The sequence below is a fragment of the Drosophila suzukii genome, chromosome 2R (assembly GCF_043229965.1).
Source record: "Drosophila suzukii chromosome 2R, CBGP_Dsuzu_IsoJpt1.0, whole genome shotgun sequence".
Taxonomy (NCBI): domain Eukaryota; kingdom Metazoa; phylum Arthropoda; class Insecta; order Diptera; family Drosophilidae; genus Drosophila; species Drosophila suzukii.
This window is the reverse complement of record NC_092081.1, coordinates 10,046,382-10,065,442: the sequence shown is the minus strand read 5'-3', so window position 1 is coordinate 10,065,442 and position 19,061 is coordinate 10,046,382. Positions and strand designations below refer to the sequence as shown.

At 37.3% G+C, this 19,061-nt stretch overlaps 1 protein-coding gene and 1 long non-coding RNA gene across 2 annotated transcripts in view; one reads left to right on the top strand and one right to left on the bottom strand.

The window, feature by feature from the left end:
• The window catches only part of mspo (M-spondin), a 47,433-nt gene extending 32,940 nt beyond the window's left edge, over positions 1–14,493 (bottom strand). The window contains exon 1 of the mRNA XM_017074227.4: positions 13,682–14,493. Coding sequence (XP_016929716.3) covers positions 13,682–14,141 — 460 coding nt within the window. The 5' untranslated portion in view covers positions 14,142–14,493. The remainder of the gene's footprint in view (positions 1–13,681) is intronic.
• LOC139352572 (uncharacterized) lies at positions 8,077–8,811 on the top strand. The gene is made up of 3 exons (XR_011603798.1): positions 8,077–8,284; positions 8,369–8,512; positions 8,564–8,811. It is a non-coding gene; the product is annotated as an uncharacterized lncRNA (long non-coding RNA).
• Positions 14,494–19,061: the final 4,568 nt, after the last annotated feature.

Below are 19,061 nucleotides of genomic sequence, written 5' to 3'. Positions count from 1 at the left end.
ACTTGTTTATGTTGTAAATATTAGGTCTAAATTTTTTGAAATTTCTTATTTTACATTTTTATTTTAATTCTATTGTTTCACTGCATAAAAATAAGCTGATTATAACTTTCGAGAATTCCGCTCGGCAGCGCTTATCAATATCTTTCAGCATAACTCTTTGCATAACCTACATCAAAGTGAAGCATTATCCATTAAGAGGGCTCATTAAAAATGCACAAGACAGATAAGTAAGGTGCCCTAAGCTCGAATCAAAGTCAACGGCAAGTTGGCTTTAAATTTTTAAAACAAATAACAATATTTGCCACATGGCCTGAAGGCGGCTCGCAAAATGCCAGGGCAAACAAACGCCGAAAAATTGGGGGTCTGCAAATTATCTGGGGAGCATCACAGTTGGCAAAAGGTTTTTCGGGGGCCCATTCTTACTGATTGTGAAATCGATAAAGTAAATCGGTGAGGCGATAACATAATAAATTCTGCGTTTCACGCTCAACTACACCACACTGATACCGCGCTGCTGTTATAAGGAAGGTGCTGCTGATATTTATATACCTATCACAGTTCCACGAAAGGGGGACCCATAAATATTTATGATCTCCAATTGTGGAGAAAGCCGGAGTGTTGTGCAGTGCAACAATCAATTCAGCTCCTTATTTTATTTGTTTGTTTGTTTGCTTTCATGTTGGGCACATAATTCAATGGAGCCAGCTTCCCGCCCACTCGCATGCCATCGATAACAATAAGAGCAACCCTTTTTAGGCCCTTTTTTTCGTATTGTTGTTTTGTGTGTCTAACCCTTGAGGAACTTCCGCACTCAAAAGTTGGCCACAAATAAAAGGAGCCGGCAAAAAAGGTTGCAAAAGCGAAATGGCATATGATGCTCGAGGATTGTGGACGATGTAAGTGGTTCACATATCAGAGATGGCAGCCGGCAACCTGTGAATGTGTCACTGATTCGATTAATCGATTTTTTCGGATCGAATCTCTAAAAAAAATCTTAAGCTCTAGAGGGAATTGAAAATAACTAATTTGATTTCGGTTTTATAAAATGTTTTAAATTTAACAATACGGAGTTTATTTCCTGAGCTTCGATTGAGTATGTTTTTAAAATTTCAGGTAAAACTTTTTCCGTATACCTTTACCCTTTTAGTACCATCATAAAAAGGCCCCATCTCTGATTTATTTTATTTTTCTTTAGAGGTCCACCGGAAAACACTTTTCAATCCTCAATTCCCTTTGGCATAACTGTACTTTCATATTCGCTGATTTGACATTTATGTTGCTGGCTTGGTTAGTGGCGGTGGAAAACCTTTGCGCATTGGTTGCCTAAAAAAATTATGAGTGGCATTAAAATTTGATGACTGTGTGCCTGTTCCCAAAGGGAGATTCTCCCCTCCGGTATTAGTTGACTTTTCATTTTTTATTTTGTGTGGGCTTGCGAGGATTTTCAAGGCATTCAATTGTCGGCAACAAATCAAGTGGGTCGACGACCTCCATCAATGCCAACTTAACCATAAAACGCAGGCAAATACAGAGTGCAGCTTAAAGAAAAACGAAGAAGAACTTGCGATTGTCCTCTGATTTATAATTTTCCCTTAAGAGGAAAAGGGAAAAATCCTTTTTACGATAACTACAAAAAAAAATAGGAAATTCATCTGACTTTTTATTAGTAAGACATCTTTTCTTTTAAAAAAATGTACACAGAAGAAAAATAATTAAAACTTAGGTTTGACTTGTTTCTCATTCAATTTTAGTTTAAAACGATTGCATTAACTTTACCGGGTGATTATTTATATTTAAAAGATAGCCTGTTAGAATAGAACATCTTTATATATTTTTATAGATTTTTTATATCTTTTTTAAACCTAATTATCTTAAGGAATATGTACCACGAGACTTACTAAACTTATTACTTTTAAAAGCTGATCTTAGATAATGCTCAAAAAGAGTTTACTCTCTAAACTATTTTTTCCCTTAAGTCCAAATCCTCTGAAGCGCAAATATTTTTTCAGCTTCCTCTTCATTTTTCTCGGGGTCAGACTGCTCACTTAATTGCTGTCCTGAAACAAAGCGAAATGGTCTCTTCCCGTTCGGACTTTCATAAACAGCTCGAGCATATTTCAAATGTCAGGAGAGAAGGGGGCCAAAGGATATATAAACAGGACAGTGCGGCAGCTTAAGTGAAAGTGTGCTTTTTCTGTTCGCTTTCCTTTAGCGCAGAAGTGCCACATAAATTTTTATTTAAAGAGCAACAACAATAAGGAAAGTTTATTACACATTCACTGGGGTTAACCTCCGGTTAAGTTGGTCGAAGGGGTCCTGCATATATATGTATGCAGTATATTCGTCGACATTAATTGAAAGTTAGTGCGGCGTTTTTATTAACACTTTCGGACCGTCTGGGTCGGGCTGTTAATTAAGTTAAATGTTCTCAAAAATTATGCAGCTCGAGGACTTAGTTAAAGGTATTAAGCCAAAGTTACAGCCTGCCCGGCAACTAACTTTGTGCGCAACTTTCTGACCTTAACAATAATTTACACTTACGCAAAAGTTGGCGAAACTCTCTACCCATTCTACCAATAAGTCGTTGCGGTCGGTTAACGCGACAATAAAAAACACTTTAAAAAATGTGCCCATTGTTCTGCGGGGTGTGAGGGGTAAAAGAATGAAACTTTTAATAAAAAGCAGAAACATTTTGGGGTTGCTTTGGGTCTTGGGATCTTGGTGGGTCCTTGGATGTGGGGCGAAAAAGGGAACATCGTCAAGTGAAAGTGCCCGAAACTTGGGCGTGGAAATTGCAATTTCTTCTAGGTTTTTATTTTTTTCAGGGCGTGGCGCATTGAGGCATAAATAACAGCAACATTATTCACACCGAAACGACAACAACAACCGCAGCGGGGAAATGAGAATAGAGACTAGAGAAAGTGCCCCCCGTAGGATGGTGGGATTTTCCTGTTTTTGTTGTCTTCGGCTACTAAGCAAACTCGGGAGGAGAAAGCCAAGTTGAGAGCAAGTTTGTCTGCCAGGCAATACCATCCAGCCAACAGCAGCCAAAGTTTATATTTGGTTTATTTACGCTTAGCCAGGGTTTTTTTTTGTTTTTATTTGTTACTTATTCTACACTTTTGTGGGGCCAAAAGTGAGTCAGGAGGGGTAGAGTACATTTTTTAACGCTTAGCAAATTTTCTTGCGCTTCAAAGTTGCTTTTCGTGTATTTCTCTTTGTTTTATTGGCCCAAACTTTTGTTTTGGGTTTTTTAAATATGCAAAAGTGAGTTCTTGATCACCTAGATGCCTAAACATTTTCAGCAACGCAAATTGGGTGTACACAGGTTGCCCAAACCGGTCGTATTTTAAGAATTAATGTATCAAGTGTTTCTTGTTTAAACTAGTTGTGACAATAATTTTCGGGAAAGCAACAAATTATAACAAAACTTATCAATTGTAGAAAATCATTATAAATGTTGGTATCGAGTACAGGTACTAAATATTTCTTGTCAGTTTTATTAAGTTTGTTAAATACCAAACCCCTGACTCTTATTATTGTATATTTGTTTCGTTCAATGAACTTAATTTAATTGAACTGAATAAATATTTTTTACATAAAGTTGCTATTCTCCTTTCTCGTAAAATTTGTACTTTCTTTCTGAACCATAATTCCTCTATTAAAAAACATTCCCTCAATTTTGATATTGTATATTGTTCAATAGAAATAAATGAAAATTCGATCGAATAAATATTTCCATTCCTAAAATTCATAAAATAATGTTCTTATGAATTCCCGAGATTGTTTCCCTTACCCAACCATAATTCCTCTATTAAAAAGCAATCCCCCTATTTGAACAACCCCAAAATCAGCTACTCCTGAAAGAAAATCCCACCCTCAACGATACTCTAATTAGGTTAAGGTAGCACAGTAAAGGTGGTCTGTAATCTTTCACAGGGGCTTATTTTTATTTCAAGTAGCTTACGGTTCATATATTTAATTTTCCAACAAGAAAACGTATTTCATTTAATTTGGTTTCGAGGCTTTGAAGTTGTTTGGGCTCAGTTCGGTTCTTGGGTTGTTTGTTGATGTGCCGCCGCATTTATTAACACTTGAAGGTTTTTGTCGCGACAGATTGCCCGCAGTGCCACGCCCCCCTGGGAAACCTGAACCTTATCGTATTTTTCTTTGGCGAACGTTGTTTACAATTTTCCCCAGACCGACATCCTTCAGGCTCTTATTTTCCAGCTTATTTTCCCGCTTTACGCGTAGGTTCCCCTTCATTTTCCTTTTGGCCGGCTCATTTCAAATGCATCGGCAAGTGGTTAATTTGGCCACGGGCTATCGGTTATCAAGCATCGCTTGCGCCTGGAGAAAATCTCATTGAGTTTATCTCATTATACGCCTGATTGACCATAAAAATTGGATCATCCATAAAAATAAAAAAGTTGTATAAGAAACCACAGCTTTGATCTCTTCCCCTTCTCTCTCTTTCTATCTCTCAGTTTTTCCAACTTTATTTTGCCGCCATTAATTTGCCGCAAAACAAAAATATGGCCACTCCCTTGGGTGCAATCCTTATAAATTGCTTGCTTTCACTATCCACAAAATTTCTACGTTCTCCTCGCCCTAAAGTTTTGATGGCTTCGCCTTCGTCTCGCACTCATAAAATTGCTTAATTAAATGAGTTTTATGTCCTATTGACAGTCGCTCAAACGGAAAGCGAGAGAATTTATGCGGACTTGTCACGTAGCCGACAATTTGTCTCAATCATAATTTTCCCCTATCTTAGTATTTGTTTCCTTTTCTTTTGCAGTTTTTCGGGTTCGGTTCGCTTTGTCGGTGTCCTTAATTAAGGCCTCGAGCTTGCTGTCGGCTGTTTTGGGGGAAATATGCTATCAAAAGGATAACAATACACGCGTGATGTCCTGCCAGACAAAATAGATAAACGTCACACGTTGCCTTAAGTTGGGGATAAATTGGAAATGTGTTTTGCAAAGGATTTCGGGTGTGCAGATATTATCCATTAAAAATATACACAGAGAGAATTCTGACATTCTCATCTGAGTTGAAAATGTTCTTAAAAAGAGAACGACATTTTTAAGATGAAAATATTGAACAAAGTTGAACTGGCGGAATTTACACTGTTTATATCAACAACTAAAGTATAAGTCCAGTCAGTAGTGTATACTTATAAAAAAGTAGTTAAATAAACACATTTGGACTCTTCTCTTCTCACCATTTTGTTCTGATATTGAGAACATTGAACCCGAAATGTAATGACTCGGATTTTAAGAACGAATGTTCTCAATTCAAGAACAATGTACTTTAGTTTTTCTTTTTGTGTTATGTATACCCAAAATAAAATAAAGTATTACAATGTGTATTTTTAAGTAAAACTAGGAACTTAAATCAAATATACAAAAATACAATGGCTAAAAATTACTATTAAAAGTTTCTGAGAATAAGAAACTAAACATTTTAGTTTTTTCTTAAAGTTTTACAGGTTTTATTATCTTTTATAAGAAAATGTATAACTTTTTTATTTAGTAAGGACACTACATTTTACAAAACATATAAACTAGTTCTTATTCGAACAAAAGAAAACTACTATACTACAAATATTGTGCCCTTTTCTTCTTAAAACAAAAAAATGGCCCATAACTTAAATTCTGTTTCAGCCCTGGAATTCCACTTTCTCATCATATAGGTTTTATTATCATTTATAAGAAAATGTATTATGTTTTATTTAGTAAAGACACTACATTTTACAAAAAATTATAAATTATTTCTTGTTCGAACAAAAGCAAATTACTAGATTACAAATATTGGTCCTTTTCTATAGAAAAGTACACTTAAAATAAAAAAAAAGTTCATAACTTAAACTCAATTTCAGTCCTGGAATTCCAATTTCTCATCATGATGCTCCGCATTCTTTGCTTAATGATCTTAAAGTTGCAGAGCTGAAATACCCATTTTCCAGCGACGTAAATCACAGAGTGCGTCTGTAATTTGTACACATTCTTTGGGGAGACGCGTCGCCAGACTTTAAACTTGGGTTGGGGGGAAGCCCCGAAAGAAAACCCAGACGAAGAGCAAGAAAAGTAAAACACTCACGAGCCCACCGCAAACAAAAATGCCGCCCACCTATGAAAAGGCGCACCCACGATTCCGAGCACATTACGCAGACATAAATACAGACAAACAAAGTTTTGTGCGACGCGTTTCCGATTTCGGTGCTTTCTTTTTTGTGCCGCGGGGGAAAAAGGGAAACGGGAAATGGGAAATGGGAAAATTTTGTGGGGCGGCAGAGGGAGCACGCATGTTGTCTGCCGCTTGTCTGGAAAGAGACAACTCTGTTTGGAAAAACTGCGGAGGGTTCAGCCACCTGGCAAAGATTTATGTAGACCAAAAAGGTGTGTTTGTGTGTTTGTGAGAGAGTCTTAAAGCTGCCTGCAAAAGAGGGAAAATTTACGAGCCAGACGGGAAACCCTTTTACAACACGGGGAAGTCCCCATTTCCCCGCCCACACTCTGGGCATAATTAGGCTGCCATTAGCAGTTAGCTGGCCCACAGACATAACTCTCCAAGTAGCCCCAAAAAAGAAACCACAAGGTAATTTTTCAAAATTCTCTGTGCTTGCACAGACCATAAATTTGTGTTGAAGGGTTTTGTGATCATATCGCTTACACATTTCCATGCAAATGCATTATTAATGAGCGGATTTCTTTTGGGCGACCTCCTCTGATTTATGGGCCACAGTTAATTAGGATCTCGATTTGCTGGCCCAATTCGCGTTGCCTACTTTCCTGCTCCGTTTGGGTTTTTTAAATTTATTTAATATTGATTTTGTTCACACTGCCAAATGCAAACATAAATCAAATTGCAGTCATTTATGCTGACAAATGCAAAAAATGCAGCCACAATAAAATAAATAAACGACATAAATATTGTGTTGGGCAGGGCAAACTATATGTAAATGAGTAAATGGTCAGCGAATGCGTTTAACCGGAATTTTGCCATTTCCAATTGCAATTTTTATTGCCTTCCCAACAAAGATACGTGATGAAAAAGTACCCAAAGGTTGGCTATGATAAACCGAAGGCTTAAGTTTGCTTAATGGGTAAACTTTGTAACTTTTAAAATAAACATTTTTAATTAAGCATACAACAAGTATTCATCATATTAATATACAATTTACAGAATTTTTAAGCCCCATAACATATACACAATCACTTTTTTGCTTAACTCAAAGGACCGTTTTTTCAGGTAGAGTATTTTGTTTGAATAAAAACTCTTTATTATTTGACAATTAATTTCCGATGTGCAAAAAGTCAACAACATACCATTTAATAATTTAAGCTCTTAACACGATTCTCGTCGCTCGAAAATAAGTTTAAAAACAAAACAATTAAACTAGCAAGTGTCAAACTAGTTCAATTCAATAAATAAATATTTATTAACATATCCAATCAATAGGAAACGAATTCTGTTCAATTAGGATTATGCAAATAGAAATTATGTATGTTTTTTCTGCGGCTAATTCAAATTTAATTAATCTTCCTCGTATTTCCTTACAATAATTTTGATTTAATTTCAGTTTAATGGGCACAATAAAAACTTTAAACAAATTGTGCAATTGATTGGTAATTAGCTCAGGTGAAATATGCCCTTATATCTGACTGACATTTTTGTGTTTTTTAATCCGCGAAGCATACGGTGTTCAATTAATTTATTTGTTTAACACAACGCGATTGTTGAGGGTTGGAAGATATAAAGATAATGTAATTTTAATGCGTGGTAAATAAATAATTGCACTGGGTTTAAGTGCAATTTGTTGGACAGCATTTAATATTGTGCAAACGTTGTTAAAGTGAAAATCGGGAAAAATAATGGAAACTCTAGAAGCGAGGGGGAACCTGACATTATATCAAATTTCATTCATTAATTTCCATTTGCCAATGCCACGCCTGTCTGACTCTGTGGGTTCATGGCTTCGGCCCCAACTCAGGGATTTTCCCATTTTCCGCTTTTCCTTCCCCTGACAACCGGGCCCGCTGGAAAACTTTCACTCTCTATGTAATACAAAACCTGGGCTCGCTTTTATTTTCTTGTCTTTTCTCGTGTTCTGTTGCGTTGTCTAATCATGTATGAATGAATAATGATATGAATTTGACAAGGCACAAAGTGTACAAAGAAGGAACTGAAGGCGGCAGGAGCAGGACGAACATAAAGGACATGCAGACGAAATTTATTCATGCAAGTAAATGCGGGAAAAATGGAAAACGGCTGAGCTGGGAAAGTGAGCGAGCGGAAATTTTGTTTGCCGTGATTTTAGCCATGTATAAAAAAAAAGATACCGCTTCTCATTTTACATCTGTTACAGGGGGAAAGTACGAAAATAAAGAATCTGGGGAGCATTGGTTGATTTTAATTACAACACTTTAAGCTCTAAGTAGCTGCAAGTGGCCAGGAAAACTCTCTAAGCCCGGAAAAATCACGCTCCCCCGAAAACAAAAAAAGAATACAGGTAAAATAAGAAAAAGTATTTACATTTATTATTAATGTACTTATGCTATAGGTGAGGAACAGCAGCAGACGCAAGGAAATTGCGTTGTCGACAGCAGTAACTTCAAGATATACGGCTGAGCAGGGAGTTTTCCTTGTTTTGCGTTATGAATCCTTAATGTGTGACTCTGTACTTATAAGACCATACAATCCCGAAACCCAAAAGAATTTTCCATGAAAAAATTCGAAATGCTTTAAGCTGTAATCTGGGGTCACAAACGGTTTATCTAATGGGGTTTACGGTATCAGTTATTTACAGAAAATTAATGGTAGCCATATCTGCATGTTTAGGTAAAATATTTCAGCCTATTAATAAAGTTATAACGTATGGGTAAGATCTTTATCAAAATCAAAAGCACTACACGTTTTTATAAGAAAACATTTTGCCTTACATGGGTTCTCCATTAGCCCTAGAGATAGAAGGTTAATCCTCCAGGGAATCCTCCGTCTGTATTTGCCATTTTTATTATACCATATTTTCAGACTGAACATGCTCCTTATGCTTTCCGCTCCCCTATTTGCTTGAAAAAAATTACAAACATTTAAAGTTTGTTTGGAAATAAAATAAAAAGGTGCAGACACAAGGGCCTCTCGATGTTTTTTCCGAGAACTTTCGAATGTCTGACTTTGGGGGCTGCATAATATATGCGTCAGACAAACATACTTGTAGCATACACTTATGCGCCGACGCTTGTTCTTCGATAATTTATTTGTTCAGAAGGAGAAAGTCAAAAATTAGGCAGGGAAGTAGGCAAGAACAATAAAATCCGAGGCGTGAAAATGCCGCTGGCGAAAGTATTTAACACCAGCTACAAAAGCACGCACATCTTGCCGCCGAGGTCAAAAACAAATGGGCAGCGGCGAAGGCAGCAGCCAGGATAATTGCCCCAATGGACGTGGCAATTAACGGCCGTGGGCCGCAAGGATATGGCAGGACTTTGGACTCCGGACAATGGACAATGGCCGGCAAGTTATGCAGCACAAATTGCAAACAGTTTGCCAGCCAGGGATATTGGTGGTGGTGGGTCGTAAAGTGGCATTGACAACGGATCAATGTGGGCGAGGATGGTTGTATCTACCTTCCACCCAGTCCCAGAATTCAATCAACTTTCCTCTTTATTTGTAGGCCAATTAATTTTGGCAATCTAACCAGTAAAAGCCATCAGCCTAAACAAGTGACCCTGGCTTGATAAACCCCTAGATGCAGACACTGAGAAAAATATGTGGTGTACGAACAAAAATTAAAAAAATACCAGGCGTTACTTATTGTTTAAAATATGAATCATACACTTCATTGTGTTATATTAGTCTTTACACATAAATACAATTTAATTATAGCCTTATGACATGACGTTTTATTCAAAAAGCAAGTGTCATATCGTGCCTAAGCTATTTAAACTTCAATTTGGTAATTATATATCAACAGAAGAAACGTTTTTAGTTTTAATTCTTATTAATTTTAAGAACTTTATCAACTTTATTAAGCTTACGTTATATTTTTTTCACAAAACCTTTACTAATTTTAAGTATTATCATGCGACTACGGGACTTCTAATTGCTTTTAAGTCAACTGAAAAAATAATATTTAATAATTAACAAACCACTATTAGGTTAATGTTCTGAAAAACATAATAATACTCCAAAAATTTTCCTTAGTGCCCCGAGGCCGATTTCCGTGGCAGTCATTTGAAATGCAACTTGCCAAAGTGCAACATTTCATTTTGGCTTGCAAAACGCTCGAGAATTGACTCAACAAAAACCTCGACAAGCAATAAAAATGGCAAAAACAGAGACGAACCGAATACCAAACCAAACTACAGAAAAGTAGAAAAAAAAGCAGCATAAAACTGTTGCGAAAATGCTTCTTTTGGCGAGTGTGTTTCGTTTCGGGCCAAACAGGGCCAAAAAAGCTGTGACAAGGCACAAAGAACGGGATGGAAAAAATGGCAGGACTAAAACAAATATTCAGCAGGAGGCAAACTTTATTTCGGTTTCAATTTGCGATAAAAACAGCGACAACAGTCGCCAGGGCAGCGGCAAATGAAATTTAACAACTCGCCGAGGAGCAAACTCGAATGGGAAATGCAATGAGAATGGGGATGGGGAATTGGGGTCCTGGAAAGGATAAGGCAGGACCTTTTGGGGATTGGGGGCGACTTGGCACAAAAGACGGGCCATGGCGATGGCGATGCATTTCCCCTGCTGCAATTGCTGTCGCTGCTTGTTTTTGAACATTCATAATAAATTTTTGCGCTGCGAACCTCCTTCGACAGCAAAAACAAAAGGACCTGCATATATATCCTTTTTTTTATGCCATTCTGTTTGGATCCCACCCACTCCACCGCCTTCAACCAGTTGAAATGTAACGGATGTTAGAGTTGCGCACTGAAAATTATATATAAACAGGATATGACAGGCAGGAAGCCGTTGCCCTTCTTTGGCCCACCACGCCCCCGAACTCCCACATTTCCTATGATTTTCCAACCGCCCCAAGTCGAAGTGCATTGCTAAGCTTTTTCATACTTCTATCTTTTTTTTTTGCTGTTTTTGCCTTCCATTTGCCCCTTCTGCTGCTTGAATTTTAATGCCAAATGGCATTCCGGATTGAGCCAGGACTTGGTCCCTCGGACTAGAGGAATATCGGAGACCAGCTTCGGATGTGCCGCTGGCCAGGACTAAACGGCTATCAGGGGAAACAAGTTGAGACGCAAGTGACAAGAGTAGCTGGAAACGGAAATACTGAAAAGGATATTGTGTCCAGGGGCAGTAGTTCATATTTGATGCGGAGTGTACATATTTCTGTAAAATGTGTCATATATATTTAAATAGTTGATAAGCTAGTTTTACGGGAAAATAATGAAAAATATTCAAGAATAGACTTCAGCTTGAGACTATATTCTTTTTATCTCATCCTAACTACCTTGCTTAAGTAGTTTATCAGTCTACAGAATATATGATATTCTCCAAGGAAAAACCATTTTGGTTGGCTTTCCTTAAAATAAAGCGCACTTCTTTGCATTTTAAGTGCTGAACAAAAACACTTTTCCAGATATGTGGTAAGACCATAGTGTTATATAGGATTCGCTATATTTATAGTCTTTAAAATGGTTCCAAGGTTCCATTTTTTGTCGATTGTAATAAAAATATTACAAAAATGTTGTGAGAAAGTGTAATACAGATTATACCTATTTTCTGTTTAACCCATCCTAACTACCTTGCTGAAGTAGTTTATCAGTCTTCATCATGTATTCTCCAAGAAAAAACCATTCTGGTTTGGCTTTCCTCAAAATAAAGCTCACTTCTCTGCATTTAAAGTGCTGTGCAGCAAAAACACTTCTCGATAAAGAACGAGTACTACTCCTTTTGCTATATTTTATGCAAGTATAAACACAAGTGCAGAACTCACATAAATCACGCATACGCACTGTGGCAGACTGCCTGCTGCAGAGGAAAAACTATAAATAAACAGACGACACTATAAACAACAAAAGAATGGTTACATATTGCTTAAAGTTTACAGCCCAGAGAGAAGGATAAACTTTAAGGCCAGCTTAATTAGCCATATGAGGGTGAGGGAATCCTGATAAACTTAAAAATCAAAACATCAAAAATTGGGTTTCCTGTTCAGGGATTCCGCAGGATAAGAATGAGCTGTGTGGCAGGTCCTTGGACCCCTACACCCCTGTGTTCTTTATATTGAACAACTTTATCCAATTTCTCGTTTTGCGCTGAGACCAGCACATCGCGCATAAGCACGTACAAATCGCATTTCTTAGGCTCCTTCCTGCCGCCTTTCTGCTTCCTGCTTATCCTTTTTTATTTGCCCCTGCATGTGGGCCAGGCTTTGGTTGTTTAGCTGTCAGATTTACTTGTCTCACTGGGTCGTCTGAATATCCTGGGTGCTATGTGCTCTATGCTATGTGCTACGTATGTGTGCTATAAATCGACAGCTAAATCTGCAAAAACATTGATAAGACAAGCGACATGCCAATGCGGCCAAAGGCATTTTCCATCCTCAAACTCCCCCCCCTTTTGATTTAACCCAAAATACCAAAACGAACCGAGAATGTTTAGCCAACTTGCTGCGAAATTGCTTTTCGATTTATTTCCTATACGTATGGTGTATATATACATATGCATGTCTGACAAATTGGGAGAGAGGTAAGGCATTGTGACAAATTAGTCTGTGGGCATTTGTTGTTGTCTGCTGCGCTGGCACAAATTATGAGATCCTTATCCTCATCTCTAGGATTGAGTAATAACCCGAATGAGGGATACAATGTTTGTTCAGAGAGTGAGTTGCAGATGGCTGTCTAAACTGTGTTTTGCCCCATTTTGGCCTGGGAACTGGGCCAAATTGGTTTGGATTTGCTTGTCTGAGAGAATTTATAGAACCTAAAATTGTGGAAAATATTTGGCAGAATTCGGCTGCTGCATATCTAGGTTATTTCCAATTAAGTGATGGTTTGAAAGTATGGCAAGCATTTTATTAACCTGTTCAAATATTGATGTACATCAAAGGTTTCGTTAGCTAGTTATAATTTAATAACTAATTTGGTTACTCAATTGTAAGGTTGTGAATTGATATTAAGGCACTAAAATTAAATTTATATTTATAAAGAAATTAGCCTGGATTTAATAGGTTTTAATACACAAGTGGCTTTTATAATAAATATATTTATTTCTAATATTTATCTTTTACCTCACAGCTATTAAATTCTTGGACAAGTTACTTGAGATTTCAACACTTAATTTATAGTTCATATCTATAATATCTAATAGGTTTTAATGCACAAGTGGCTTTTATAATCTATATATTTATTTGTAATATTTATCTCTTAACTCACTGCTATTAAATTCTAGGACTACTATACTAAACTTAACTTGTAATTTATATCTATAATCTATAGTGATAGATACCTATAGGAAAATTAGAGCTTCAATGATAATTATTATATGTTTTATAATAATTATTTTGATTGAATAAAAGATTCCGCAAAAAAATTTGATACACTTCATTCTGAATACAAAGAATGAAGAGGTTGTAGATGTTCCAGAAAATAATTTTATAATTTTTTGAGGTTGAACCTATATGTCTTTGCTGATATAATAAAAATCCTAATAGACTCACCTAAGGTCTTGGTCCACTGGGCGGTGGGTCGCCAGTCGGGATAGTGTTTGGGGAAGAGTTCGCGGGTCCAGTAGGTGTGCAGGACGACCTTGTAGACGGCCAGCCGGTCCAGGGTGCAACCCGTCTGGGGGGCGGGTTGCGTGGCAGGGGGCGTGGCCAGCGAGGCGGTCGGATTGGCATTCGAATTCGGAACGGGACTGGGATCGTCGGTGAAGTAGTAATTACGATTCAGATTCGAATTGGCATTTAAATTGCCATCGTCATCGGCAAACTTGATGTTGTCCCTGTTTTCGCGTTGTTCCTGCTGATTCTGGACACTGTATGCGTATATGGATGGGTTCGAGATGAAGGAGGCGCCATAAGCACTAATGGCAGTTACTTTCGGGGATACGAACGACAGACCCAGCAGGATGAACAGCAGCCAGTGGGCCGGAAAGTCTGTTTTCTGTGTCGCTCCCATTTCGTCAAATGTTGCGTGCTAATTCGCCTGCCTGCTCGCAGATGGCTATTTTTGTTTTGATATAATTTATATTTTTCTCGCTCTTACTTTTTTTTTTTATTTTTATGTGACGCTTACACTTCACATTTGCCTTGGGGCCGTCGCTTAAAAATAAATGCACACACACTCGCGACACTCACATATTTATTTTTGGTTTCTTCAACTTTGTATGCTCATGCGTTTTCTTCACTTTTTGGACTTTTGGCGCGCAGCAAGCTCAATGAATTCGATATGGCAGCGAGGGGAGATTCAACAGTAGCACGGATCTCGAACAACCGCCCGCGTTGAGAGTTCGTCGCGGACTGAGCAAATGTTGCGGCAGGCAATGAAAACACGGGCCGTGGAAAGAGAGTGCTCTGCAGAGAGAGAGAGAGAGCGAGCGGAAAAGCGGGAGAAAATTAACCATCCTGTTGAAAGAACTCTCACTTTGAGAGAAAAAGAAAATGCCATGTTGGGGAAATTCTCATCATCCAACTGTTGTTGCGGCAGAGAAAAAAGAAAGGAACAGCCTGTTGAGCTCCCAGATAACTGTTGTTGAGTGAGGGAATTTTTTTATGGGTTCATGTTAAACCTGATGTTAACTTTAAGGGTAACTGTTAAAGTCTAAGTCTAAGTTAGAAAAATGTTTTTCTTAAAAGATAGATAGACTAATAGATAGACAGATAGATAGATAGAAAGATAGAAAGATAGATAGATAGATAGATAGATAGATAGATAGATAGATAGATAGATAGATAGATAGATAGATAGATAGATAGATAGATAGATAGATAGATAGATAGATAGATAGATAGATAGATAGATAGATAGATAGATAGATAGATAGATAGATAAATAGATAGATAGATAGATAGATAGATAGATAGATAGATAGATAGATAGATAGATTGATAGATAGATATATAGACAGATAGAAAGATAGATAGATAGATAGATAGATAGAAAGATATACAGATAGATGGATAGATAGATAGATAGATAGATAAATAGATAGATATAAAGATATAAAGATAGTTAGATAGACAGACAGACAGGTAGATAGTTAGATAGATAGATAGATAGATAGATATATCGATAGATAGATTGATAGATAGATAGATAGTTAGAAATATGGATAGAGAGGTGGATAGATAGATAGATATATATAATTAATTGAAATTAATTGTATTTGCATGGGAAATAAGGTTTTAAGTTGGCATGATAGCTAAATTATCTTATTTTAGATTAGATAAATTATTTTAATAAGGAACCCTACCAATATTAATTGATAAAACTTCAAAACTATGATTTATTTCATTAGTTTTCACCTGTTTTCATGTTAATAGTTCAAAAGTGTGCAGCAGCAGGTGAAATATTATTCAGATTTAAACAAGTCTCCCCCAGGAACAACAGAATTTGACTCGCGCAAAACACTTGACATTTCCCCAGATGAACGTTAGTTGAACTCCCATTGTTGGTTTAACCCCCAACTGCGATTAACCCCCTGTGATTACCGTGGCTTGTGTGTGCTGCTTTTCCGCTTCACCCCTTGTTGTTCTTGCTGCCGATGATTGCCGCAGGCTTAGTCGCATTTATTGCACATTTCCTTTCAGCCATTTCTGAATGTCAGCGTTAATGAGGCGGGCTTATGTGAATGTCGACTATTTACGTTATACGTGCACATACATATATCTATCTCAATCTACGACCGTAAACGAGAGTGTGTTTGTGTGCGACAGCTCGACTTTTACTATTGTGCTCGGAACAATGAGAACAATTTCCGATTAAAACCAATTGAAGCTCTTTAATTGCTACAATTCAATTAAACAACACGCTAATGGCAACAGAACGGCAACAACTATCGATTTATTGAGTGGGGGTGGTCAGCGGTCCATCATTCTTTCAGAACTCCACTTGAACCCACTCCCGGTAATTGCCATTGACATGTGCCCCCGGTGGCAATTATTCCCCCGGATCATGGAACCCAAATCCATTGCCCCATCCCGAGAAATCCGAGTCTTCAGGTGGGTGCTTCCCGAAACTTGGACACACACAATTATGTTGCACTTAAATGAGTTGTACGTGTCCTGGCCAAATGTCCGTGTCCTGTGTCCTTTATAGATCGTGTCCTGCGATACGCTCGAGTACTTCTTTGTACTCGAGAAAAAGAGGTTTACATTATATTTTTTCGAAAATTACAATAAAATCTTCTGGATATATTAATAGAATCTTAGAAAATAATATGTTTTAAGGCCTTTGGTTTCTTTCTTGATTTCTTTTTAATGTCGAGAACGGTTGCCATTAGTTTTAAAAATAATTTAAGTCAGTTGGTCAATAATTAAACAAGTGTCAAAAGGTCTTTAATATTTAATAACATTTCCTAAGCAGCGTTGACTTTATACCACAAGTAATATTTTTTAAAAACGTCCATTTCCAGTGCACATACTTTTCCGAAGTGTATGTAAATTGTGCGTGCGTGAAATTTATTGCAGTTAATAATAATTGTCCATTCTACTTGAACGACGACCACAACGATAATGGTATACCCACCCTCTTTGACTTGTCTCAAACCGCCCGTGGTCAATTATAGGCGGACAGTCCGCCATTCGTCTTAGACGTGGCCAGTTTCAGGTTGTCTAGCTGCCCTCTGGGCCTTTTTATGGGGCTTTAAATGTCGGGCCATTAGTTAAGTGCGTCATACACGAATATACGAGCCCTAACGGAATTTATTCAAATTAGGTGCTAATGCCCGTTTTGGGTAATGGTTATTAACCAAAGGAAGAGAGCTATAATATAATTTTCGATTTCTGATAATTGCTGGGGATTCGCGAAATGGTTATATGTCACTATATTTAAGATTCATTTTTTGCAAGTAAGTAGTTTGTAAATTCCTAAATTTATTATTGATAGTTTTAAATTTAAATTTGTATAGCCATTTTTTTTTGTTAAATTTAACTTTAAGACAATGTTAACCAATAAATTTAAAACATTTTAATGGAATTAAGAAAACCTTAGCAAAATAAAGTTCGATTCTTAACACTGGTCCGGATCTCAAGAAGTCAATATTTTTAATTTTAGAAATTTATTCAAAATTTCACAAATATATTACATACATATATTATGAAAAATTAACTCATGATTTTTAATTAAGTAGGTTTTTACTGCTGTTGTTAAGAAAACAACGGGAAATTTTCTCCCCTGCACAGCGCATGAGTTTTCTCTCGCTCAACTTTCTAGTTCGCTCCGCTCTCATTTTCCTCACCTGAGCGAATCAGGCGTTTGTGTATGATTGTCGGCAAAATACGGATATAATCCATTCGGCCAAAGTAAAATCCCAAATACATGAACCAGAAGAGACAGTGGGATAAGTGATGGTTGGATTGGGTGGAAAGTGCAGACGGCGGCCCCCAAAAATGTCGATGCTCGCCTCATGAGCCACCGAACGGCAAAAATTCCTAATAAAGTTGGCATTTGCCAAACAGACACGCAGACGTGCAGACAAACAGGATCCGTGGACCCCATAACACATTCTTCGACCAAAATTTGCCCACCCTCACCTGTTCGCCGTTGTTGCTTTTATTGAAAAGCGAATACAAAGCAACCAAAATGCCACCCAGCGAATGGTGATGCATCTGCCGTATGTCGGATGCATTTCCTTCTGGAAATTCGTGGATGCTTTGGTGGCATATTTGCATAAAAACTATGCATGTGTTTGCCACCGATGCCATCATATGTATATTCTTATTTTTTTCACCTCTTTTTTTGCAAATAAATCCACTGAGGACAAACAACAACAAAAGGTGCATAAAAGGTACCATACAGATTGCCATCGAAAGTCAAAATACTTGAAATGTCTCTCTGACGCTCACAATGAGCAACGCATTTGCATGTGGCATGTTGGCTGTGGATGGATGTTGCATGTGGCATGTTGCTGCTGTGTTTACCTCACAATGCATCTGCAGTCTCTGGCATCTGATTTTTGGCCCATTTCGCAATCTGGTCAATACCATTCAGCCTGCTTTTGACTCATTTCCTGCTTGGCATTACGAATAGCAGGATGGATTGGTAACCATGACAGAATGTTAGCTCAAAATGCACCTGGCATAAGGCATTCCTAATGGTAAACTACTGTGTTTTGGTAAACAAGTTGATGAGTCATTTCAACATTCAAAAGCTTTAAGTCATTGAAGGACTTTACTGGGTCTTCTGCATACGTTATATATAGATATATAATTAAGTTTTAATTATTACCCTAGAAAATACTTTAAATTCCAAAACTAATTCGAAAATATATGTCCCATTTAGTAAAATATCTCAGTCATGTAGGCCATTTATCAACATTGTGGTCATCCTCTGGAAGGGGGAGGAAATAATGTGGTAAATGGGGAGGTAGGCGAGTTCATTAAAAATGCTTTGGCACCCGTTCTAATTCCACAAATCATTCTCCCTTAAGTCCACGTAATCCACTGCAACGCCAAAAATTTGTCAGTTTCCAAAGGCTTAGCGCATAATTTATGTTCTTCGGTGTCGGTCAGCCATAAGCAAATATAGATATGATATAAATAAATAAAGCACACACATTCGTTTGTTTTCCACTCATATTTTTATGATGTTACATGGTATATTTAATTTGATTTTTGTATGCTGATGACACAACACTTACTTCCAGCAAACTGCAAACCCATTGATATAGTTTAATGCAAATTAAATGGAATAACATTTATTTTCGGTCAGTCTGTCTGTGGCTAGATTTCATTAGCTGCCTGCGCAAAAATCCATTGGAAATCAATTAAAAATACATATTTGTGTAAGAGAGCAGTTTTGGGTTCTCTGTTTTTTTTGTTTTTACCCACTGCCCAATGGTCTGACCACGAATTATATAATTTCAATTAGGTTTTTGGG